Here is a 25759-nt window from a genome sequence, read left to right as displayed (position 1 = left end):
AGGCTGAAAAAAGATACCCGTCCATCCAGGTCAGCCTACTAACCCCAATATTCATCCAGAGGAAAGCAACCCCCCCTCCCAGTCCCCCAATGAGTTATAAGCCAACTTTCCTCATTTTAGGGCAAACAATTCCTCACCGACAATCAGAATAATCCTGGGACCACCAACCCTTCTGAAGTAATCAGTGATATATCATGTAATATTATTACACTCCAGGCTCCTCTTGTACTCTTTTATTGAGTTCTTCACCCCCCACGTCCTCCGGCAGAGAGTTCCATAGTCTCACTGCTCTTACAGTAGAGAAGCCCCTTCTATGTTGTGTAGAAACCTTATTCCCTCTAGATGCAGAGAGCGCCCTCTTGTTACAGTGTCAGTCCTGCGTATAAATAGATAAGACAGATCTCTCTATTGTTCCTTGATATATCTATATATAGTTTTTAGAGCGCCCCCTTGCTATCGTCCTGGGTATAACTAGATAAAGGGAGAGATCTCTGTATTGTCCCTTGATATATCTATACAGTTATAGTTATTAGGTCACTTTTTTTTTTTACTAAATAACCCCAATTTTGACAACTTCTCGTAGTTTTGGAGTCCTACTGATTCTAATTATTACTTTATTCGCTTACCTTTTAAATCGCTCAAGCTCTGATATGTCCTTCTTGAGTACCGATGCCCAAAACTGTCCACAATATTCCATGTGTGGTCTGACCAGTGACTTGTAAAGAGGAAGAACAATGCTCTTGTCATGCGCCCCTAGATCTCTTTGATGACCCCAATGATTCTATTTGCCTTGGCAGCAGCTGCCTGACACTAGTTGCTCCAGTTAAGTTTCAGTCAACTAAAGTCCCCAAGTCCTTCCCCATCTCAGTGTTGGGCTTCTTTTACACGAGCGCATAAATGGCGCGTTTTTACACCCGGTAATATATACGCGCTCATGAGAGGCATTGATTTTCAATGCACTCAATCACACAGGCAAATACACGGCATGTAAATATGCCGGCAGCGTGAAATATAGAACATATACACGGGCGGTGTATATACACTCAGCCAAAAGATAGTTCTGGAACTGTCTTTTGGCCCATATACGCTGGCTGGCCCTATAGACTCCTACGGGAGCAGGGAAAGTGAAGGGAGGGGGGCATTTTTGCAGCGTCCAACACTGCAAAAAGCTTCCAGGTGCCTCTATACAGGCACTGGAAGGCATCCCGAGGATTTCGGCAGAGCGAGGGATTTTCGGGGTGCAGCATATTTTTTCACTGAAAACGACGCTCACGGTCGTGTGAATGGATGAGAAATCGCTGGCCGGATCGCGGAAAAATGCCCTTTCAGATGCTTATACGGAGCGGGCATGAAAACGTAAAAACAACGTCGCCATTTACGCGCTCGTGTGGAAGAAGCCTCACCCAGTGGTTTCCGGTTTGGTCTGTAATGGTAACATGTATTTTCCTTGTCCATTCAGATAATCATAACCGTTACACCTGAGAGTCTTAATTAATATTAGGAACAGTGTCCGTATAAAAACATAACTCTATTACCGTACTTGTCCGATAACCAGACATCTGGAGGTAAATCTGGGATCATAATTAGAGATGAGCGAGCACCAAAATGCTCGGGTGCTCGTTACTCGGGACGAAATTATCGCGATGCTCGAGGGTTCGTTTCGAGTAACGAACCCCATTGAAGTCAATGGGCGACCCGAGCATTTTTGTATATCGCCGATGCTCGCTAAGGTTTTCATTTTTGAAAATATGGGCAATTCAAGAAAGTGATGGGAACGACACAGCAACGGATAGGGCAGGCGAGGAGCTACATGTTGGGCTGCATCTCAAGTTCCCAGGTCCCACTATTAAGCCACAATAGTGGCAAGAGTGCCCCCCCCTCCCAACAACTTTTACTTCTGAAAAGCCCTCATTAGCAATGCATACCTTAGCTAAGCACCACACTACCTCCAACAAAGCACAATCACTGCCTGCATGACAGTCCGCTGCCACTTCTCCTGGGTTACATGCTGCCCCCCCCCCCCCCCCCCCCCCCCCGCACGACCCAGTGTCCACAGCGCACACCAAACTGTCCCTGCGCAGCCTTCAGCTGCCCTCATGCCACGCCACACTCATGTCTATTTATAAGTGCGTCTGCCATGAGGAGGAACCGCAGGCACACACTGCAGAGGGTTGGCACGGCTAGGCAGCGACCCTCTTTAAAAGGGGCGGGGCGATAGCCCACAATGCTGTACAGAAGCAATGAGAAATCCAATCCTGTGCCACCTCCATCAGGAGCTGCACACGTGGGCATAGCAATGGGGAACCTATGTGCCACACACTATTCATTCTGTCAAGGTGTCTGCATGCCCCAGTCAGACCGCGTATTTTTATAAATAGTCACAGGCAGGTACAACTCCGCAATGGGAATTCCGTGTGCACCCACAGCATGGGTGGCTCCCTGGAACCCACCGGCTGTACATAAATGTATCCCATTGCAGTGCCCATCACAGCTGAGGTAACGTCCGATTAAATGCAGGTAGGCTTCGGCCCACACTGCATGCCCCAGTCAGACTGGGGTTCTTTAGAAGTAGACACATGCAGTTACAACTCCCTGTGGACCCACAGCATGGGTGGCTCCCTGGAACCCACCGGCGGTACATAAATATATCCCATTGCAGTGCCCAACACAGCTGATGTAACATCAGCTTTAATGCAGGTGGGCAAAAAATTAATTGGATTACACTGTAGGCGAGGGCCCAAAAAAATTGGTGTACCAACAGTACTAATGTACGTCAGAAAAATTGCCCATGCCCAGCCAAGAGGGCAGGTGAAACCCATTAATCGCTTTGGTTAATGTGGCTTAATTTGTAACTAGGCCTGGAGGCAGCCAAGTTAAAATAAAAATTGGTTCAGGTGAAAGTTTCAACGCTTTAATGAGCATTGAAACGTATAAAAATTGTTTACAAAAATTATATGACTGAGCCTTGTGGGCCTAAGAAAAATTGCCCGTTCGGCGTGATTACGTGAGGTTTCAGGAGGAGGAGCAGGAGGAGGAGGATGAATATTATACACAGATTGATGAAGCTAAAAGGTCCACGTTTTTGATGGTGATAGAGAACAATGCTTCCATCCGCGGGTGCAGCCTACGTATTGTTTAGGTATCGCTGCTGTCCGCTGGTGGAGAAGAGAAGTCTGGGGAAATCCAAGCTTTGTTCATATTGATGAGTGTAAGCCTGTCGGCACTGTCGGTTGACAGGCGGGTACGCTTATCCGTGATGATTCCCCCAGCCGCACTAAACACCCTCTCTGACAAGACGCTAGCCGCAGGACAAGCAAGCACCTCCAGGGCATACAGCGCGAGTTCAGGCCACGTGTCCAGCTTCGACACCCAGTAGTTGTAGGGGGCAGAGGCGTCACGGAGGACGGTCGTGCGATCGGCTACGTACTCCCTCACCATCCTTTTACAGTGCTCCCGCCGACTCAGCCTTGACTGGGGAGCGGTGACACAGTCTTGCTGGGGAGCCAGAAAGCTGTCAAAGGCCTTAGAGAGTGTTCCCCTGCCTGTGCTGTACATGCTGCCTGATCTCTGCGCCTCCCCTGCTACCTGGCCCTCGGAACTGCGCCTTCGGCCACTAGCGCTGTCGGATGGGAATTTTACCATCAGTTTGTCCGCCAGGGTCCTGTGGTATAGCATCACTCTCGAACCCCTTTCCTCTTTGGGTATGAGAGTGGAAAGGTTCTCCTTATACCGTGGGTCGAGCAGTGTGTACACCCAGTAATCCGTAGTGGCCAGAATGCGTGTAACGCGAGGGTCACGAGAAAGGCATCCTAACATGAAGTCAGCCATGTGTGCCAGGGTACCTGTACGCAACACATGGCTGTCCTCACTAGGAAGATCACTTTCAGGATCCTCACCCTCCTCCTCAGGCCATACACGCTGAAAGGATGACAGGCAAGCAGCATGGGTACCCTCAGCAGTGGGCCAAGCTGTCTCTTCCCCCTCCTCCTCATCCTCCTCATGCTCCTCCTCCTCCTCCTCAATGCGCTGAGATATAGACAGGAGGGTGCTCTGACTATCCAGCGACATACTGTCTTCCCCCGGCTCTGTTTCCGAGCGCAAAGCGTCAGCCTTTATGCTTTGCAGGGAACTTCTCAAGAGGCATAGCAGAGGAATGGTGACGCTAATGATTGCAGCATCGCCGCTCACCATCTGGGTAGACTCCTCAAAGTTTCCAAGGACCTGGCAGATGTCTGCCAACCAGGTCCACTCTTCTGTAAATAATTGAGGAGGCTGACTCCCACTGCGCCGCCCATGTTGGAGTTGGTATTCCACTATAGCTCTACGCTGCTCATAGAGCCTGGCCAACATGTGGAGCGTAGAGTTCCACCGTGTGGGAACGTCGCACAGCAGTCGGTGCACTGGCAGATGAAAGCGATGTTGCAGGGTGGCAGCGTCCGTGTGCGACTTGCGGAAATGTGCGCAGAGCCGGCGCACCTTTCCGAGCAGGTCTGACAAGCGTGGGTAGCTTTTCAGAAAGCGCTGAACCACCAAATTAAAGACGTGGGCCAGGCATGGCACGTGCGTGAGGCTGCCGAGCTGCAGAGCCGCCACCAGGTTACGGCCGTTGTCACACACGACCATGCCCGGTTGGAGGCTCAGCGGCGCAAGCCAGCGGTTGGTCTGCTCTGTCAGACCCTTCAGCAGTTCGTGGGCCGTGTGCCTCTTATCTCCTAAGCTGAGTAGTTTCAGTATGGCCTGCTGACGCTTGCCCACCGCTGTGCTGCCGTGCCGCGCGACACCGACTGCTGGCGACGTGCTGCTGCTGACACATCTTGATTGCGAGACAGAGGTTGCGTAGGAGGAGGACGAGGAGGAGGAGGGTGGCTTAGTGGAAGAAGCATACACCGCCGCAGATAGCAGCACCGAGCTGGGGCCCGCAATTCTGGGGGTGGGTAGGAGGTGAGCGGTCCCAGGCTCTGACTCTGTCCCAGCCTCCACTAAATTCACCCAATGTGCCGTCAGGGAGATATAGTGGCCCTGCCCGCCTGTGCTTGTCCACGTGTCCGTTGTTAAGTGGACCTTGCCAGTAACCGCGTTGGTGAGGGCGCGTACAATGTTGCGGGAGACGTGGTCGTGCAGGGCTGGGACAGCACATCGGGAAAAGTAGTGGCGACTGGGAACCGAGTAGCGCGGGGCCGCCGCCGCCATCATACTTTTGAAAGACTCCGTTTCCACAACCCTATACGGCAGCATCTCCAGGCTGATAAATTTGGCTATGTGCACGTTTAACGCTTGAGCGTGCGGGTGCGTGGCGGCGTACTTGCGCTTGCGCTCCAACACTTGCGCTAGCGACGGCTGGACGGTGCGCTGACAGACATTGGTGGATGGGGCCGAGGACAGCGAAGGTGAGAGTGTGGGTGCAGGCCAGGAGACGGTAGTGCCTGTGCCCTGAGAGGGGGGTTGGATCTCAGTGGCAGGTTGGGGCACAGGGGGAGAGGCAGCGGTGCAAACCGGAGGCGGTGAACGACCTTCGTCCCACCTTGTGGGGTGCTTGGCCATCATATGTCTGCGCATGCTGGTGGTGGTGAGGCTGGTGGTGGTGGCTCCCCGGCTGATCTTGGCGCGACAAAGGTTGCACACCACTGTTCGTCGGTCGTCTGCACTCTCAGTGAAAAACTGCCAGACCTTTGAGCACCTCGGCCTCTGCAGGGTGGCATGGCGCGAGGGGGCGCTTTGGGAAACAGTTGGTGGATTATTCGGTCTGGCCCTGCCTCTACCCCTGGCCACCGCACTGCCGCTTGCAATCTGCCCTGCTGCTGCACTTGCCTCCCCCTCTGAAGACCTGTCCTCAGTAGGCGTAGCAAACCAGGTGGGGTTAGTCACCTCATCGTCCTGCTGCTCTTCCTCCGAATCCTCTGTGCGCTCCTCCCTCGGACTTACTGCCCTTACTACTACCTCACTGATAGACAACTGTGTCTCATCGTCATCGTCCTCCTCACCCACTGAAACGTCTTGAGACAGTTGCCGGAAGTCCCCAGCCTCATCCCCCGGACCCCGGGAACTTTCCAAAGGTTGGGCATCGGTCACGACAAACTCCTCCAGTGGGAGAGGATTCTGAACCCTTGCTGCCCATTCTGGGCAGGGGCCCGGGAACAGTTAGGAGGCTGGGAGGAAGGAGGAGCAGCAGCCAGAGGATTCAGAGTTGCAGCAGTGGACGGCGCAGAACTCTGGGTGGACGATAGATTGCTGGATGCACTTTCTGCCATCCACGACAGGACCTGCTCACACTGCTCATTTTCTAATAAAGGTCTACCGCGTGGACCCATTAATTGTGAGATGAATGTGGGGACGCCAGAAACGTGCCTCTCTCCTAATCGCGCAGCAGTCGGCTGCGATAAACCTGGATCAGGAGCTCGGCCTGTGCCCACACCCTGACTTGGGCCTCCGCGTCCACGTCCTCTAGGCCTACCCCTACCCCTCAGCATGGTGTATTACCAGTAGTGCAGCAACATAACGCTGTAATTAAATGTGCCGCTTATTGGCCTGTGGTTGGAGGCTGACTTCGCTTACGGAACGCCAGGAAATAATTTTGCGCACGCCTGCTGTAACACTTAGCTGGCTGTGTGTGAATTAGGAGGACAACTACACCCAGCACAGACCCAGAACACTGAGGACAGTCACAGGCAGCCCAAATACATTTTTTTACCCAAATGTTTTTGGAAAGGCCCACTGCCTATATACACTGTATATGTCTTCTGTCCCTGCGTCACCACTACTGGCCCTGGAGTATGTAAAATAACTGCAGACTGTTGCACTGTGGACTGGAATGTGATGTAACAGCCAACACAGAGCCAGGAAATAATTTTGCGCAAGCCTGCTGTAACACGTAGCTGGCTGCGTATGAATTAGCAGGACAACTACACCCAGCACAGACCCAGAACACTGAGGACAGTCACAGGCAGCCCAAATAGATTTTTTTCCCCAAATGTTTTTGGAAAGGCCCACTGCCTATATTCAATAAATATATGTCTTCTGTCCCTGCCTCACAATATATGTCTTCTGTCCCTGCCTCACAATATATGTCTTCTATCCCTGCCTCACCACCACTACTGGCCCTGGAGTATGTATAATTACTGCAGGGCGCAATGCTCTGCACGGCCGATATACAAAAAAAAAAAAAATGTGCAACACTGCAAAAAGCAGCCTCCAGAGTACTGCACACGGTTAGATGTGGCCCTAAGAAGGACCGTTGGGGTTCTTGAAGCCAAAAATACTCCTAACACTCTCCCTATAGCAGCTCCGGTACCAACAGCACTTTCCCTCCTCTATGTCAGAACAAATCTGTGGCGAGCCGCGGGAGGGGCCGATTTTTATACTCGGGTGACACCTGATCTCGCCAGCCACTCACTGCAGGGGGGTGGTATAGGGCTTGAACGTCGCAGGGGGAAGTTGTAATGCCTTCCCTGTCTTTCTATTGGCCAGAAAAGTGCACTAACGTCTCAGAGATGAAAGTGAAAGTAACTCGAACATCGCGTGGTACTCGTCACGAGTAACGAGCATCTCGAACACGCTAATACTCGAACGAGTATCAAGCTCGGACGAGTACGTTCGCTCATCTCTAATCATAATACAGTTAAGGAAAACCATAAATCAGAAATCCCCTTGTCAGATAATCCTGGAGACAAACACATTTAATCCTGAAAACAAGCGTTTGTTATCCTGCGGTTACTTGGTTGTAAAGGGACGACCTTTATATAATGCAGCAGTGTGAAGCACATTATGGTCATGTGGAATCAACCACAGCTACACAATACAAACATTTAAAGGGATTCTGTCCCCAGCTTCATGCAGTTTGGCTTGGAGTTGAGCTCTGAGTCACGGAGGGGGCCGTGCTGGCTTTACCCCGCCTGCAGCATACAGAGTGACGGCTCTCTTCCTATACACAGAAGGGGAGAGAGCTGTCAGTCTGCAGGATGTGGGAGGGAGAAGCCAGCATGGCCCCCTCCGTGACTCCGAGCTCAATTCCAAGCCAAACTTCATGACCGGTGACAGAATCCCTTTAAGGAGCAATTGTAGCCTAAAAAGCGCACCTATGTTGACATGACTGATAACTACTCCTGTCAGGTCATTTTTGGTCGTCAAGCTGATTAATGATCTTTTCTGGTCATGTAAAACCTTCCACACGACTTCTCCAACCATCTGCTGACTTTTACAATATTTGTCTCACAGCTTTTGTATCCGGATGAAGATCTGACCGATATTAATACTACAGAGACAAATGTGAGGGGCGATCAGCGGTGTAAAGAGGAGATTCCCACAGGTAACCGCCCAGGTGAGTAGTAACCACTAAATACAGCAGAGAAGAGTCACAGATTCTCCTCGGTCAGCGGCTGCTGATAGTTATGTAGATTTATAAGCTCTGTGATCTGTCAGTTTCCGCTGTATATTCCCCCATTCAGCCAAAGTGCAAACTAAATATGGATGACAAGGGATACCGTTATAGGTGATATCACATGATGGACATTTACGGCACGGATATGAAACACCCCTATGTGAGCGGGAACTACTATTCATTATATGATGTCTGTACTGATGAGGGAGAAATGGTCTTCCAGCTCCGGTACTAAGGGTCCTTTTACACTGACTAACTCTTGATCTGATGTAACCAGCACTGATCGGTAGGCAGGTCAGTCACTGCTGGTTTACTTTTTGTTTTACACGGACCAAGAATCGCTGCTATGAGAACGACTGATCTTTAGTCTGACCGCTGATGTACATAGGCCGGCTGGTCATCTCCTCGGTAATATGGAGAGATGTAATGCTGAAAATCATCGATCAGCTGATAAGCGAGTGTCACCAGTATGTCCACTCAGGGCTGTTACTTTTTCATAACCTGACGATCAGATGTACAAATGTTCGTGCCTGATGATCAGGACATGTAAAAGGGTTTTGAGGAACCATTAATTCCTATTAGACTGATGTCAAGCTGCTGTGTGCTAACACAATACCGAAGATGGAGACAAAGACCCCGATAACAGAATCCAGAATGTGCAGACATAGACCCAAAGAACAGAGGATTCTTTAGAGGATGTAAGTCTAGTGCTATCAATGTCAGGGATGTCGCTCACCAGAGACTTCGGAGGAAGACACCGAGGTGCTGATCATCATGAAGATCCCATTCAGACAGACACTGTTTCCCATCTGACGTCTGTCCATGTATTACGTAGACCGCACTTAGACTCTTTATAGCCAATTGGGGTATTAACATTAACATGTTTTTATGTGGTTCACAGCATGTCCTATTCTGGTTTGATTCCCGGACCAGAATCAGACATGCAATGTCTACTGCCTGCCAGCATGGGGCAGCACACAGTCTTTATGTGTCCATGTGATGTCCAATGGGAGTTCTCAGGCACAACTCGCACTCAGCCATCTGAATATGGCCGACCAGATAAATCATATTTCTGGTGTCACATCTTATCTCTCAGCTGTGAGTGAATGCGGTTTCTTAGAATCCCACTCCCTTACACTGTACTGTAGATTATACAATTCCGCAGTGTGTGATCTCACCGTAATACTCTTCCAGTTGCCATAAATGGGCACAATTGGGAAACAGATTCCGAGTAGTTTCATCCTAATATAACGTCTGAGCCGATTATAAGGGGGTTGGAGATAAAGTAACGGCTTACAGATGTGTTTTCTAACGGCTCCAAAGAGTTTGTTCAGAATCAGGAATATTCTAATGTGCGGACTGCCATCAGGGCAGGATAAATGGTTACAGAGGCCCCCGCTGACCGCTGGCTGCTGCCTGCCTGTCAGTAAAGATATCAATATGTCCTGAGCCAAGTCAGTGATCGCCAGCACTCTGCTGTATCTCGGGGGGTTGGATCCCTTTAAGGAGCCCCCCAGTGGTCAATGACAGGTTACTCTGCTTCCCCCTGGCCATTCTGCTCGGCACCTCCTACTAAAGACACAGACATCATCCCCCACTCGTCCTCTGGGACTCATTATATGGGAGCCTAATATATCTCATGGCAGCTCTGTGTAATGGTCAGGGGCTGGTTGGCAGATTTTATCCTGGGGGCAGGAATATATCACAGGCCCGTGAGTAGCGTCCCAACATAAGGGTGCGTTCACACATAGTGGGTTTTCTGCCGAGGAAAATTAGCAACAAATTTGCGTCAAATTCCGTGTTTCAGTCTGCACCACTGGTGAGTATTTTGATGGGGATCTGCATCAAACTTCACTCCTTTAATTCAAAAGGTAAAATCCGATGCAGATCTGTGTCAAAATCCACACCATATAGTGTGGATTATGATGCAGATTTCGATATGGACCTGCACCAAAATCTGCCATGTGGAAGCGCACCCTAAGGATGGAAACGGCCAGTTGGCCACACAAAATACTGGCATAATTGCATGGCCACTGGCCGCAGTCGGTGACTATGATCTGGTTGTGTGTGGCCGGCCACAACGTGTACTTTCATATTTGTTTTATCTATTTACCAGGAGATACAGCCCCAGAACCAACCTTCATCCATAAATAGAGCAGCAGAGTCTTTCTTACCGCATAAATACAGCATCAGTATTAAGGTCATAACATAATTACAGTACCAGAATCAAGCTTAATGATGTGCTCAGCTGCAGTACGAGAGCCAGGTTCATGTAAAAAATGCAGCATCATAAGCTAACTCCTTACATAGATGCAATACCAGACCCAAGCTCAGTACTTAAATAGAGGACCAGAGCCAATCTCTGTGCTGTATACAGAAACTGTATTTTCTCCTTATGTGACCTGTTTTAGATGAGTGCATTAAGGGCACATTTCACAGATGTGTCTCAGCCCAACTGCAGATCTACTGTCCGGAACTGTCAACATGACAGGGAACTATGACGTGAGCAGGCTACGAGTAGAAGCAGGGGTGTACAAAGTACCCATGGGGCCCCAGAACAAAACTCAGAATGTCCTCCAAACTTCCCCACTGGCATAAATAACTCTCCCCATCAACGGAGAGCGGAAGGATATTACAGGATATAAACATTAGGTGACCAACGGGTTGTTGATCCAGGTCTTACAGACAGGTAGGAACTGTTAGAGGTTGATCCAGGGATTAGTCTGACTGCCATTAGGGAGTCGGGAAGGAATTTTTTCCCCGAAAGGGCTAATTAGCTTCTGCCTCTTGTTTTTTTTTTGTCTTCCTCTAGATCAACAAGGAGGTTGAAATAAGCTGAACTAGATGGACATTGTCTTCATTCAGCCTAACATACTATGTTACAATGTAACCTACTGCAACAACTAGTGAACTTTTCAGTGCCCCCGTTTTCCCCAATAATATGCCCACTGTGGTCCCACTAAGTAATAGTGCCCCCCCCATTGTGGTCTCACTTTATGTAATAGTGCCCCCTGCTGTGGCCCCAGTTGGTAATGTAACCTACCCATGTGCCCCCAATCAGTGACGTAACTAGAGTACTGTGGGACCCAGAGCACACTTTAAAAACCAAAAGATATTATTTCATATCATTCATGTCCATCTTTGAGCAGATCCATCATCCTCTGCTGTCCCCCAAACAGCCTCCATCATCCTCAATGGCCCCCATCAACCTCCATTGTGTATGCTGTCCCGCAGGCTCACAGCATTACCTTGCTTTTTTTCTCCAGCGTGGTCACTAAGTCTACAGTGAATATTGTAGCCAGTGAAGGAGGAGTGAGGTCACTGTCACAGAGCGGGACATGACCGTACCGTGAGTAAGACTGCCAGCACTAGTAGTGGCAGGAGCTGCTGTATCTTTAAGAGTGAGGCAAACTAGGTGGCCATAAAGCTTTGCAGAGGACTCAGCCAGGGTGGCACAAGCCTCCATACCCCTGGACTAGCCCTGGTCTGATGTGACAACATATAGAATTATTGTATGTACTAAGCTGTTTTATAGATGAGCAGTTCTATATTTGCATTACACGTGTGTTACTGACATCCGGCTTCATGGGAGATTTTATATGAGTTCTTTATGAAAAAATAGAAGCTAATTTTGGTGTAGAAATGGCTGAATTCCATCTGTATGGAATATAGTATTCTTGTAGTTTGGGCTTGGAGATCCACCGGGGACAGAAAAATGGGGCTTATGGAGGTCTCTGCTGCAAATTACTTTTCATGACCATTTTCAGATCCCACAGGACCTCCCCTGTTCTTGATGGAAACCAGAATTAGTTACTTGTACGTTCCAAATCACATATGTAGTTTATTGTAATGTTTTCCTTACTGACGATTGCTTGTTTTTTAAGTGAGGTTCAAGCTAAGCGACATCAACAAGTGAGCGATTCTCACTCACCTGCTCTGTCAGGACCCGTGTTTACATGGGCAGACAGTCGTCTGTAATGGCTCATTTGAATGATTACTCTAGTGACTGTCAGCCTGTGTAAAAGTACCCTTAGGTAATGATTACATTTTGCTTCATGACTTGTTATTTGTATAGAAATGTTATAAAATATCAGTATAGTTATTAAGATTCAAAGTTATAAAGAATAATCCACTTTATTTTTGGCAGATGCTGGTACCAGGAACTCAGTGGGACATCTAGCATCTGCAGATTGTAGAACAAAGGATTGTGGAATCACTCAAGAGAAGAAGCTTCATTCATGTTCAGAATGTGGGAAGTGTTTTAAAGGGAAATTACTCCTTGTTAGCCATCAGAGAATTCACACAGGGGAGAAGCCGTTTGTATGTTTAGAATGTGGGAAGTGTTTTATACAGAAAGCACATCTTGTTAGTCATCAGCGAATTCACACAGGAGAGAAGCCATTTTTATGTTCAGAATGTGGGAAATATTTTACTAGCAAATCAAATCTTGTTAACCATCAGAAAGTTCACACTGGGGAGAAGCCGTTTGTATGTTCAGAATGTGGGAAATATTTTACTAGCAAATCAAAGCTTGTTAACCATCAGAAAGTTCACACAGGAGAGAAGCCGTTTATATGTTTAGAATGTGGGAAGTGTTTTATACAGAAAGCACATCTTGTTAGTCATCAGCGAATTCACACAGGAGAGAAGCCATTTTTATGTTCAGAATGTGGGAAATATTTTACTAGCAAATCAGTCCTTGTTAAACATCAGAGATATCACACAGGGGAGAAGCCATTTTCTTGTTCAGAATGTGGGAAATGTTTTACTAGCAAATCAAATCTTGTTAAACATCAGAGATATCACACAGGGGAGAAGCCGTTTGTATGTTTAGAATGTGGGAAGTGTTTTATACAGAAAGCACATCTTGTTAGTCATCAGCAAATTCACACAGGAGAGAAGCCATTTTTATGTTCAGAATGTGGGAAATATTTTACTAGCGAATCAGTCCTTGTTAAACATCAGAGATATCACACAGGGGAGAAGCCATTTTCTTGTTCAGAATGTGGGAAATGTTTTTCACAGAAAGGACACCTGGTTCAGCATCAGAGAATTCACACAGAAGAGCAGCCATTTTTTTGTTCAGAATGTGGGAAATGTTTTACTCTGAAATCACAACTTATTAGACATCAAAAATTTCACACTCGGGAAAATCTGTTTTCATGTTCGAAATGTGAAAAGTGTTTTATCTTTAAGTCAGAGCTTGTTACACATCAGCAAACACACACAGAAGAGAAACCATGACGCGGGTATGTTAGACTCACTCCCCCATTGTTACCCACTCTCTTCCTTACTTAACTACAATAAACCACTGAGACCAAATTCTTTGGAAATTTTTGGCCACAGCAGCCAAGTTTATTAAACAAAAACACATACAATTACTTCTTAACCTTTTAATACGAGGGGAGGCCCTGGAGGCAAACCAAAAATACCAAAGGGGTCTGGTGTTAAATAAATAAAACCATACCTTGCCTCCAGCCGTCACCCGCCTCGGAGACACCACTAGCCCCCCCCCACCGGGATGCTAGAAAAACAAAATATCTTAAGGCCACCCGGGATCCCTTCCCTGGCCTTCTCCCACACACCAGCCCCAACACCATAACACCAGGGTGATAATACCGGTGAGGCCGTCCCCACCAATACTTCCTTTCACTCAACATACCAACTCAGCCTCCAAGGACCCCTCCCCCCGTCCGCCAATGGCTGCCACGACATGTTATACATATCCTTTTGCGCCACTTCATCGTTGTACCTGAAAATGTTAGATAATGTAATTAATTCTATCTACAAATCATATCAAGGGAGGGAGGGTGGGACTCAGCTAATACCAGTTTGAAAATGGCGCTCCCGCCCAAACTACCCTTTTTATGAGTTCTTTAACCCCTCCCCTTACTTAACCCCTAACCAACCTGTGAGGGTATATATATATATTGCCATATGTGTTTTTTATGCTTTTATACCTATATGCAAGTTTTATTCAATTCCAAATGAGAAAAAACTTAAATGTCGCCTTAAATCAGATATGCCAAGGCTGAGAGAGATGTTCTAAGAAATTCAGAGAAGATACGGAACCAGACAAGGCCGCATGTACTTGGCCGATTTCCCAGAAGCGCTGGAACAAGATATCAAGATGTTCAAATGTACATGACTGTTATATGATTTTCACTGTCTCAGTCCGCAAATCCGGACTGCCCATATATGGTTATGAGCCCATCACCCCCTAGTGGTGAGAGGGCAGAGGGTATAAGATCTCATGTAATCTGTAATAAAGCGCGCAGTTTTTTCTCCCGTGTGAGGAGCTAGACCAGACTCCTGTGTGTGGTGTCTCTTCTTACGGCCGGCAACGGGGAAAGTGGGGTGGGCCCGATTGGTGTTGCACTTAGAATTTTAACCCTCATAAATGGCGCCCAACGTGGGGCGGTAAAATCGGAGCTTACAGCGCAATTCACCCGGATCCACGCTACTGAGAAACCGTCCTACTGCAAACCGAGCCTGATCAACTCACAAGAACTCCAGGTAAGACAAACATATATTTATGTTGTGTTTTACGCTGAGAGTCTTGCAGCAGGACTGACTATCTGTGGTTTGTGACCGGACGGGTTGGGTTAAGAGTTCTACACGGTAACTCGTGTGGGCTCCGGGTTTGCCGTCATGGACCACTGACCGTGATATGCGCACCAATGGCTCACCCAGAAACTAGTCTGTAGTTTATTTGTACTTTGAAGTCCGTAGCGTTTTAGCGATAGTGGAGATTGTTTGTTGTATCTGCAGAATTTTTTTTCTCTTACTTTTCATTTGATCTCACAAGAGAAGGGACCCTCAGGTTAGTTTAGTTAGTTGTTAATGGTTTAGCAGAGAGGGATGCATTTTGTGAGATGTCTCATAGAAAGAAGGGACTCTCGGTCGGTTTGCCTTATATATGGGGCTAGCGATTTGATTTCAGAGAGATGCATTTTTATGGGGCTGGTTCCATAAGGAGAAGGGACCCTCGGTTGTTCTGCCGGTATATAAGGGGCTGACAATTTGAGAATTAAGAGGGATGCATTCTATGGAGCGTGTTATTTTTTTTTAATGTTGTTGATGTTCTAATATGCGTAAGATCTTATTAAAGAAGACAGAGCCCCTTAAGGGCTGCCGCCGTGTGGATGAATCTGTAGAATGTAAGAAAACTCTAATGAAAATGTGTGACACCACCCGCATGGCAGATTACAAAATGGTGTCTGGGAGGAGGTCTTTAGGACCCAGAGGTGCCTTGGAAGACCAAGGTTTGCTAGGAGCAGAGAGAGAGACAGTCAGAGTAAGTTACGTATGTACACATTATTTGTTTAAGAAAGTATCCGTAAGTGAAATGTTGAAAAGTACAGTAAGTGATCAAGAGGGCGTCAGGAGAGTGTCTATTGAAGGTTATATTGGCAGTTAGGTAGGGGAGAAAAGTGATGAAGTAACAAGCAAGTCGATAAGTAAGTTACAATGCATATGATTTTTTTGGCAAAGAAAGAAAAAAAGTGTATAATACAAGATAGATAATAGATAATATGTATAATCCATACTAGGTGGGTATATGTGTGTGTATATATATATACTGTATGTGCAAATAGTTAACAGCTTGCTCTTAGGGGAGAAGAGTCTGTTGACATAGCTGTGAGCTTGTGTTCAGTCTCCAAGGTCAGGAAGATAACAGCGAGAGAGAAAATGTAATAACATCCTTGGTTAATATCTTTGCTTGCTTGCAATGAATTGAAATGAATTTAATTAGTTATACTGTCTTAGTAGGCAGGGAAATATAGTAATTTCTAAGTTATATTCTTACTTATACAGGGGTTGAAAATGAATGTTGCAAGGTCCCAGCATATGTGTTAATTAGGAGTTCAAATGTTTTTTCAATAGATATGTTCTAAAACTTATTTCAGTTTGTGTCTCATATTCGCGGAGAGATAAGAGATTTGTTTTAAAAAAGGGTGGGGGCTTTCAGAATTCACTCCAAATTCAGGGTTACAGAAACTAAAATACTTCAGCGTTTAATACAGCATATAATAGCTTCAGTAGATAAGAAATATAGAATATTTTAGTCACTCAGCAAACTTTTTCACATAATTTGTCATAAATAGCGTTCATTCACAATCTCATCTCAATAGAATTATGTACTTTATAAAATTAAAAGCACTCACCTCAATGTTTTTCAACTGATGTATGTATGTTTGTCAAACTTTTTTTGTCCGTGCATCTGTATGGACTGGTACACCTTCAATGGGGGGTGACGGAGCAGACTTGAGCGCATGGATGGATGAGAGTTAGTGACCCGTGTTCAAGCTGTGGTGGAATGTGTGATGTGGAAATTGACTGGGGGTAAAAGTCCTACCCCATGCATGGGACTTTGCTTGGTTGAGATGTGGACGTGTGGACGGTTAAGCTGAAATTAAGTTGAGAAGACGGACGCAATGTGCCAATATCGAAGGGGTGGAGCTAGATGATGTAATAGTACGTAATAATGTTTCATCCCTCCTGCACAAGGGAGGGGGGGAGAATTTTGAGCAGCTAGTTTTTTTTTCCTGTTTTGTTTTTTTTTTTTTTTTTTTTTTTCTCCTGTCTCAGATTTTGATAAGAAATTGCAGGCAGGAACAGACTAATAATGAATTCACTTAAAGGGATATCACATTTCAAATATTAATAGATGTTTTGTAGGTTATTCTTCCCCGATGTAACTCATGTTTCTGCTATTGGTGTTAACATTTTACAGGCCTTATCTGCTTCCATCAAATCTTTTTACAATGTTGTAATAACTTAAACCCGGCTACTATTGTTCCAATTGAGTACCCTGGTTTAAAGGGGGGGAGGAGAAGGCATAAGTGATCTAGGTATTGCAAGTCAGCCATTTTTAAATTCAGCCATTTTTAAATTTTTTGCAAGTCTTTTTTAAATTTTTAAATTTTTTGCAACAAGGTTCTAATCTTTTTGAAATAGAATACCAGCCTGATTGTCTAGCATTGATGCAACAAGAAAATTTAAGTTTTAAAAAGTTACTGAAAGCCCTTGTTAATAATGCATATTTTGAGTTGTTTTTTATAGATGGTACCAGGGTGATTGACGACTCCACACTGGATATACGGTGGTTACACAACAAGATGTCCTAAAAAGCAGAATGTCTCCGCATGTCGCAGTACAAGAAGCGGAATTAAAAGCACTCACGAAGGCGTGTGGAGTGGCCACAGGTAAGACGGCAAACATTTACACTGACTCCCGGTATGCATTTGGCATAGCTCATGATTACGGCCCAACATGGAAGGCCAGACAGTTTTTTACCACAGCAGGACAGCCAATTAAGAATGATGCAATGGTGCAGAGTCTCATGGAGGCCCTATTTCTACCTGACAAAGTGGAAAGCTCACACCAATTCCTACACCAAAGAAGCAAGAGGCAACGCCATCACAGGCCACACAGCAAAGGCAGCGGCCCTCAAGCCGTGAAAGAAAGAAGAAAAGAAGAATTTAACAATAATTTTGGACTTTGACTACTTTGATATGAACTTGGACTTTGATAACAACTTGGACTTTGATAAAAAAAACTTGGACTTTGATTATAGCTTTGAACTTTGACTAAAACTACAAATGGACTAAAAAGGGACGGCGTATGGTGAACAGTCAACAGCACTTGCCCACCATAGTCCCTGTGCCCCATAATGGCCCAGCTGACGCACGAAAAGACGCACCTCTCAAAGCAGTAATGATGACGACGCTTGAACAAGGACGGGTGGCTCCTTGGTTTTCTGTAGCTGCTGCATCATTTGTCCAATTTTGCATGCTCTTTGCCGTAAAGCAACAGGGCAGAAGTAAATTTGCCACATCACACTTGCCTAGACCACTCTACCCATTTCAGGGATTGCAAATTGGCTACACTCAGCTCCCACTTGTTGGGAAGCATGAAAATGTGCTTGTTGTTGATTTCTTTTCAGGTTGGAGACCTACCCTGTTACCAAAGTAAATAAGCAGGTAACCGCACAGAAGCTCATGAATGAGGTAATCCGCAGATACGGGGTATCGGAAGTGATTGAGTCAAACAAAGGTACACACTTCACAGGTGAAATAATGCAGCACATCATGTCTGTTTTGGGTATATTCCAGGCTTTTCACACACCCTACCATCCGCGGAGTAGTGGGAAAGTAGATACAAAAGGCAATGGAGGAAACGGGTAAATTTTGAATTGAGTGCTTTCTATTAGTTTTTCTTTTTTCCAGGAGGATACATGCCACAGTAGCAGAGTTTGGGAAATGATTTTCTTGTTAATGTTGTCCTAGGCCTCTCTAAGGAATTGTTAGTAATGCATTCTGCAGTCTCTGTTTTTATCCCAGGTCCGACAGATGAGTGTCACAATCTTAAACCAGGTGACAGGGTCTATGTGAAAAAGTTTGAGAGACAAACCCTGTTTGAATGTCCCTACCAGATGTTGTTCACCATCCCAACTGCAGTAAAGCTCGAAGGAAAACCCACTTGGATCCACACTTCGCACTGAAAAAACTAATGATCCTGTATATCCTTTACATGCTATAATTTGGTACAATTCCTCTAACACACACCTTTGACTACTGTACACTAGCCCCCTGTTTCAGAACAAATTAATACAATCAAATGTGCAATATGAATCCTACACTGAGGGTGAGAATCCAACACTGCATCGTGCTAAGAGAGACATTGACACTCCAGGTGGTAACTTTGACCCACATTTATACATAGATACAATAGGAGTGCCAAGGGGGGTGCCAGATGAATTTAATTCTAGAGATCAGGTTAAAGCAAGTTTTGAGTCCTTATTTGCTTTTGTCACTGTTAATAATAATGTAGATTAGATGAATTATATCTATTACAATCAGCAGAGGTTTGTAAACTACACTAGAGATGCTTTTGCAAGGGTTAGCTGACCAGTTAGGGCCCACTGCATCCATGGCGTTCCAAAATAGAGTGGCCGTGGATATGATTTTAGCAGAAAGAGGTGGGGTATGTAATTTCCTGTTTGTGTATTATCCCTTTAATGTGACACCAAAATTTCCCTTGTTTGAAAAAAATGAAGAGCCAGTTCCGATAATGCCAACCAGATACGTTACCAGAAGAATGGAGAGATGGACTAGTACTGTGTCTGCCTCGGTCTCATAAGATGGACTGTCAGTGGACTTCCCATTTGCCTAGGGAAAGTGCAGAAGACCTTAGGTTCCGGCGAGGGCACACCCTGCGGGGTGTTAACTTGTACAGATAGAGGGTATGGAGGCCCGGAAATAAGCCCAGGGAATCCATGGCCTCCTTCTGAGGTTAGGTAGGGATCCCTCCCTTTTAGGAGTAGGGACTTACGGGCAGTGGAGAAACCCTGACGCAAGGGAGAGACGACCGAGGAAGAGTGCAAAGTCTGATGCTTGATCTCCATATTAAGTTTTTTAGGGGGGTTTGTGAGGGTATATATATATATTGCCATATGTGTTTTTTATGCTTTTATACCTATATGCAAGTTTTATTCAATTCCAAATGAGAAAAAACTTAAATGTCGCCTTAAATCAGATATGCCAAGGCTGAGAGAGATGTTCTAAGAAATTCAGAGAAGATACGGAACCAGACAAGGCCGCATGTACTTGGCCGATTTCCCAGAAGCGCTGGAACAAGATATCAAGATGTTCAAATGTACATGACTGTTATATGATTTTCACTGTCTCAGTCCGCAAATCCGGACTGCCCATATATGGTTATGAGCCCATCACCCCCTAGTGGTGAGAGGGCAGAGGGTATAAGATCTCATGTAATCTGTAATAAAGCGCGCAGTTTTTTCTCCCGTGTGAGGAGCTAGACCAGACTCCTGTGTGTGGTGTCTCTTCTTACGGCCGGCAACGGGGAAAGTGGGGTGGGCCCGATTGGTGTTGCACTTAGAATTTTAACCCTCATAAACCCAATTGAATATAAACAGCCCACTCTCCTATGTCCTCCCCCCCCCCTTCCCCAAGCTTACTTTACTATTTGTTAACCCTATCCTACCCGTTCCATTCCCTAACAACCCTGTCATGCAGGACCTTCTCTCATGGGCCCCTGCAGGGCCCGATCCGGCCCCGAGCTTTTTCATGTGCAGAATGTGGAAAATGTTTTACTGAGAAATCAGGCCTTGTTAAACATCAGAGGAGTCACACAGGACAGTTTTCATATGCAGAATGTGGGAAATGTTTTGATCAGAAATCGCATTTACTGCGACATCAAAAAGCTCACACAGGAGAGATGCCGTTTCCTTGTTCAGAATGTGGGAAATGTTTTGCTCAAAAAAAATATTTACTGCAACATCAAATTGTTCACACAGGAGAGAAGCCGTTTTCTTGTTCAGAATGTGGGAAATGTTATACCCGCAAATCACAATTACTGCAACATCAAAAAGTTCACACGGGAGAGAAGCCATTTTTTAAACCTGTTTTGTAAAATCGTACAAAAGAATTTAAAAAGTAAAGTTACATGTCATACACAAGAAAACTGGAGGAATTTAGAGCACTAAGTAATGAGTAGGAAATATATGTAATTACCTATAAATATCTATGCAGAAACAGATAGAATCCAGATAACCCACCTTTTATATCCCCGTGTACAAAGAATATTTACAGGTATATATTCACATATTCCTTTTTCAAAGTTACCAATCTAGTACCTACCTTCTTGCCTCAGGAAGGTACTAGATTGGTCGGTCGCCTGATCTCCAACTGCGTGCAGCAACACCCAATACAACTGTACAATTCTTCACGGTGAAACAAGTAGTAACATCGATATATGCCGATTGTATCACAAAATATGTATAAATTGTTGAGGCGGACGGGATTATCAGTCCACTTAGTTCCCATCATTGTTCCCATGAAAATAGGTGAGAAATCTCATATCATTTCGGCTGTCAGATGTGTCTGTGAGTCCTTATTTTAAATTTTAATGAACTATTAAAATTGATGTTTTTCCCGGCGTCATCCTGACGGCAGACATGGAGGTTGCACCTTGACCTCGTAGGGACAGGAAGCAAGAGACTTTAAAAGGCTCCTCCCGTCTCCCATTCACCAGTGCTTCCTGTCCCTACAGGGACATGCAAGAGGAGCTCCCTCCAGGGAGCTGCAGGATGACAGCTGGGGGAACGGTCCATAGGGCTGTTTTCCCCCCTCACCCTTTTCCAAGCAGGCTCACTGGAGGGATTGACGGTCCACAGGGCTGCTTCCCTTCTCATCTCCCCTCCGGAGAGTCAGCGCGGTCCGGGAGCACGGCGGGCCACAGGTCTGACCGCCCGGGGTTCACCACCGCAACGGTCGGAGCGGCGGACCAGAGGTCCTTGAGTCCCCTCCTTCCTCCTCCAGCTCGGAGTTGTTTTTCAGCCGGGGAGAGCGGCGGGCCACTGGCTCAGATGCCTCTCTCCTCCAGGCATGCCGGCACGGCCGTGCGCGGCGTCGGGGGGTCGGGGCCAATGACGCGGCGTGACGCGGTGATGTCAGACGCTGTCAGCTGACCCGGAACAGCGGGAGATTTGAAAATGGAGACCCCCCCGACAAGCTTCCACTGACAGCACACCTTCAGAGAAGGATTTATCTGTCTACCTGGTTCTGTCTGCGTTTCTGCATCATGACTACAAAGGAACCAGAGATGGAAGCCCTGCAAACTGTAAGTGTTACTTGTTGCAGGGATGTTATGCTCAGGAATTTAGCATTGTGTGGGGGTTTTCCCTTATGTGCATGCATGTATATTCTGCAGGACAGGGAATCCACTCGGTCTAAACAGGACCTAAAGAAAAAACACAGGAAAGGCGCTCTGTGTCTTTAAAAAAAAAAAAAAAAAAACTGGACGAGGCATATAAAAAAGCCGCTATGTCCCGATTGTACCTCCAAGATCCTTACGGATGAACAGGCTGCATTCAGGGAAGATATTATATCCCTGGTTAGAGAGGAGGTCCGGGCATCAATTTCCAGTCTTCCCCCCCCCCCCCATCCCCCCCCCAGCTCAGCGGAAGGAAGGGCCGCTAAAAGAGCGAGCCACATACCGCTAACGAGCTCACAGTTTGAGCAATCCCGGGGCGACTTGTCAAATGGCGAACTCTTTGACCGTCCCCCTGACGCCAGGGATGAGAATAAAAAGTACTATTTCTCATCTGGGGACCTGGTTGACCTGATCAAAGCAGTCAGGGATACAAGGAAGGTCGAGGATGTGGTCGAGCCAAGGTCCATACAGGACGCCGTGTCCGGCGGGCTCAGACCAAGGAACCGCACAGTGTTTCCGGTTAATGATACCCTGAAGAAAGTAATCACGTATGAGTGGGCTGCGCGGACAAACACCTCTATTTGTCCCGCGAATATAAAGAGAGACTCCGCTTTGCGGAGAAAGACGTGAGCATCTACGCACGGTCCGGGAGCACGGCGGGCCACGGGTCTGACCGCCCGGGGTTCACCACCGCAGCAGTCGGAGCGGCGGACCAGAGGTCCTTGGGTCCCCTCCTTCCCCTGCCACAGCTCGGCGCAGTGGTTTCAGCTGGGGAGAGCGGCGGGCCATAGGCTCAGATGCCTCTCTCCTCCAGGCATGCCGGTGCGGCCGCGCGCGGCGTCGGGCACAGGTGGCCATAATGGCCAAAAAGACAGCCCTGCCATTCAAGGACTCCTCTCATCTTAAAAACCCGATGGACAGGGTCGACGCCTTGATGAAACGGGCCTGGCAAACAACGGCCTATACGCTGAAGTCCAAGGTCGCAGCGACTTCTGTGGCAAGGTCGATGTTCCTCTGATTGGGGGAACTCGACGACCAGATTAAACAGAAGGCCTCTAGAGATGTGTTACTGGAATGCATGCCTCTACTTAGATCAGCAACAGGCGGTCTGGCTGAAAACATGGAAAGCAGATACGGCTTCCAAAAGAAGGCCGTGTAACATCTCTGTTTCATGGCCAGCACATGTTTGGCGCGGACTTGGAGGAGATCCTAAAAAGAGCTACCGACAGGACCCGCAGTTTCCCGGACCAAGCAAGAACGGGATTTCCCCACAAACCTCAGCCATCCTTCAAGCCATACCGAGGCAAAGGAAAGACGGGGTGCTGGTCCTACCCCAAAGGAGGCAGGAGTAAAACAAAAACAACCCCTTCCCCTGTAGGCGAGTACCAGGTGGGGGATAGACTGTTGAGCTTTCCTGGCCCCCACGCGATCCCCCGCCCTGCAGGGTATCTTTAGAAACGAAATTTCTAAGGTGCTACAGATGGGGGCGGTAGTCCAGGTCCCCGCAGTAGAACAGGGCTTGGGGTTCTACCCCTATTTCTGATCAAAAAACCGAACGACCGTTTCGGATGATCCTTAATCTGAAGGGCCTGAACAGGTTGATTACCTACAAAAGGTTTAACCATCAGGTCTGCAGTAACTCTGATCAAAAGAGGGGACTTTATGAGTACCGTCGATCTAAAGGACGCGTACTACCACGTCCCAGTCCTGTCGGAACATCACAAGTACCTGCGGTTTGCCATCAGGATAGGCAGCCGTGTACACCATTTTGAATTCCAGTGCCTACCCCTCGGAATTTCAACGGCACCCAGGATATTCTCTAAAATAGCGGCAGAGATGGTGGCGCATCTCCATGTGGCAGGCATAAACATTGTCCCATACCTGGATGATTTGCTGGTAATGGCATCCTCGCCGAAGATCCTCAAAGAGGATACCAGCCGAGTCATCTCCCTATTTCAGAGACTGGGGTGGATAGTTAACTTCCCTAAATCTAGTCTTCTCCCCGAGACGCGAAAGACCTCCTGGGGGTACAGATAGACTCAGTGTCTCAGATCTTGTCTTTGCCTCCACCCAGGCAGGAAAACCTTAGGCTGGCAGCGCAGAAATGCGGCCAGAAGAAACAAATAACGATTAGGGACGCAACGAGGCTCCTGGGCCTCATGACCTCCTGTATCGGCATTATTCCTTGGGCCCAGGCTCACTCAAGGACGCTACAGAGAGCCACCCTGGGCAACTGGGACGGGGCAACAACCTCTCTGGACCGCAGAATGCCCGTGTCATCAGCGGTCACAAGGTCCCTCCGCTGGTGGCGGTCAACTGGCAACCTAGAGGCGGAGTCCCCATGGGTGACAAAGCCCTTCATCTCCGTAGTCACCAACGCAAGCCAGCCTGGCTGGGGAGCGCAAGTGGGGCAGCGTTTGCTCCAGGGCAAATGGGGTCCGACATTGTATGCCTAGACCTCAAATTCCAGAGAGCTTAGGGCCATCTGGGAGCATGTTAGGATCTTCTCGGATAACGGGACCGCCGTTTCACTTATTCACCATCAGGGAGGCACCAGAAACTTTCACCTGCTGAAATTAACAGCCCCGATTTTCTGATGGGCCGGGTCCACGGTACAGTCCTGACAGCGGTCCATCTCAAAGGATCCCAGATCCTGACAGCCGACTTTCTAAGTCAAAGAGGCCTAGACCCTGGGAATGGTCTCTGAATCAAGAGGAATTTCGTCTCATTACAGAAACCTGGGGCAGTCCACAGGTGGACCTGTTTGCGAGCAGCAAAAATTCAGAATGTCCCGGCTATTTTTCCCTAGATCCGAGGGACAAGTCCGAGGGGTTAGACGCTTTTTCCCATAGTTGGGATTTCAGTCTGGCGTACGCCTTCCCCCTCCCCCATACACCTGATCCCGAGAGTTCTTCAGAAGGTCCAGCAGAGCAACATCACGCTGATCCTGATCACCCAACACTGGGGAAAAAAGGGCATGGTTTCCGGTGCTCCTAAAGCTCGCCATCTCGGAGCCAATCCGCCTTCCATCCAGGAAGGACCTTCTAGCGCAGGGCCCAGTTCTTTGCCCCAACCTAGAGAGACTGAACCTCGCAGTGTGGATATTGAGGAACAGACGCTAAGACAAGGTCTGTCCTCCAGAGTTATCGCGACTCTACGCCAGTCCCGAAAAACCTGTACCTCAGCTACTTATAATAAGATCGGGGAAAAAATTCTTCTCCTGGAGGGGGCTGGAGGTCTCCAATCTTGACACTTTGGTGGCGGAGATTTGGACTTCCTCCAGATAAAAACCTGAGACCACGAACCCTGGAAGTACAGGTAGCAGCGCTCTCAGCCATTCTAGACCAACCTTTGGCGAATCATAGACTGATCCGCAGGTTCATGAAAGCGGCGGAAAGAATGAGGTCAGTTAGCCGTAGTACAGTTCCCCCCATGGGACCTGAACCTAGTTCTCCAAAGCCTCTGCAAAGACCCCCTCAACCTACTGATCTGATTCCGATTAGGTTCCTCACGTTTAAAACTGTGTTCCTGGTAGCTATCACAGCAGCAAGGCACGTAAGCGAGCCCCAGGCCCTATCTTGTAAGACGTCTTACCTATTAAGCCAGGACGATAGGGTCATACAAAAAAACAGACCCCCGTTTTTC

At 47.3% G+C, this 25759-nt stretch overlaps 3 protein-coding genes across 3 annotated transcripts in view; all 3 read left to right on the top strand.

The window, feature by feature from the left end:
• Positions 1–13696, top strand: part of LOC136629105 (oocyte zinc finger protein XlCOF7.1-like) — a 354252-nt gene extending 340556 nt beyond the window's left edge. Inside the window, exons 18-19 of the mRNA XM_066605240.1 lie at positions 8212–8314; positions 12522–13696. Of these exons, the coding sequence (XP_066461337.1) occupies positions 8212–8314; positions 12522–13618 (1200 nt within the window). The 3' untranslated portion in view covers positions 13619–13696. The remainder of the gene's footprint in view (positions 1–8211; positions 8315–12521) is intronic.
• Positions 13697–14197: 501 nt separating this feature from the next.
• Positions 14198–21331, top strand: LOC136629212 (gastrula zinc finger protein XlCGF67.1-like). Its single transcript, XM_066605391.1, has 2 exons — positions 14198–14283; positions 20298–21331. Exon 2 carries the CDS (start codon positions 20327–20329, stop codon positions 20810–20812), a length of 486 nt encoding a protein of 161 aa, XP_066461488.1. The 5' UTR covers positions 14198–14283; positions 20298–20326; the 3' UTR covers positions 20813–21331.
• Positions 21332–21352: 21 nt separating this feature from the next.
• Positions 21353–25759, top strand: part of LOC136629112 (zinc finger protein 250-like) — a 74955-nt gene continuing 70548 nt past the window's right edge. Inside the window, exon 1 of the mRNA XM_066605245.1 lies at positions 21353–22021. The gene's annotated coding sequence lies outside the window, so the exon portion shown is untranslated. The remainder of the gene's footprint in view (positions 22022–25759) is intronic.

This window comes from Eleutherodactylus coqui, chromosome 5, assembly GCF_035609145.1.
Source record: "Eleutherodactylus coqui strain aEleCoq1 chromosome 5, aEleCoq1.hap1, whole genome shotgun sequence".
Taxonomy (NCBI): domain Eukaryota; kingdom Metazoa; phylum Chordata; class Amphibia; order Anura; family Eleutherodactylidae; genus Eleutherodactylus; species Eleutherodactylus coqui.
The sequence above is the reverse complement of the archived record's forward strand: the minus strand, read 5'-3'. Positions and strand labels throughout refer to the sequence as shown.

Bases quoted from the DNA above. Each gene is read 5' to 3' on its own strand.
- LOC136629212 (XM_066605391.1), top strand. From the start codon at position 20,327: ATGTCCTCCCCCCCCCCTTCCCCAAGCTTACTTTACTATTTGTTAACC.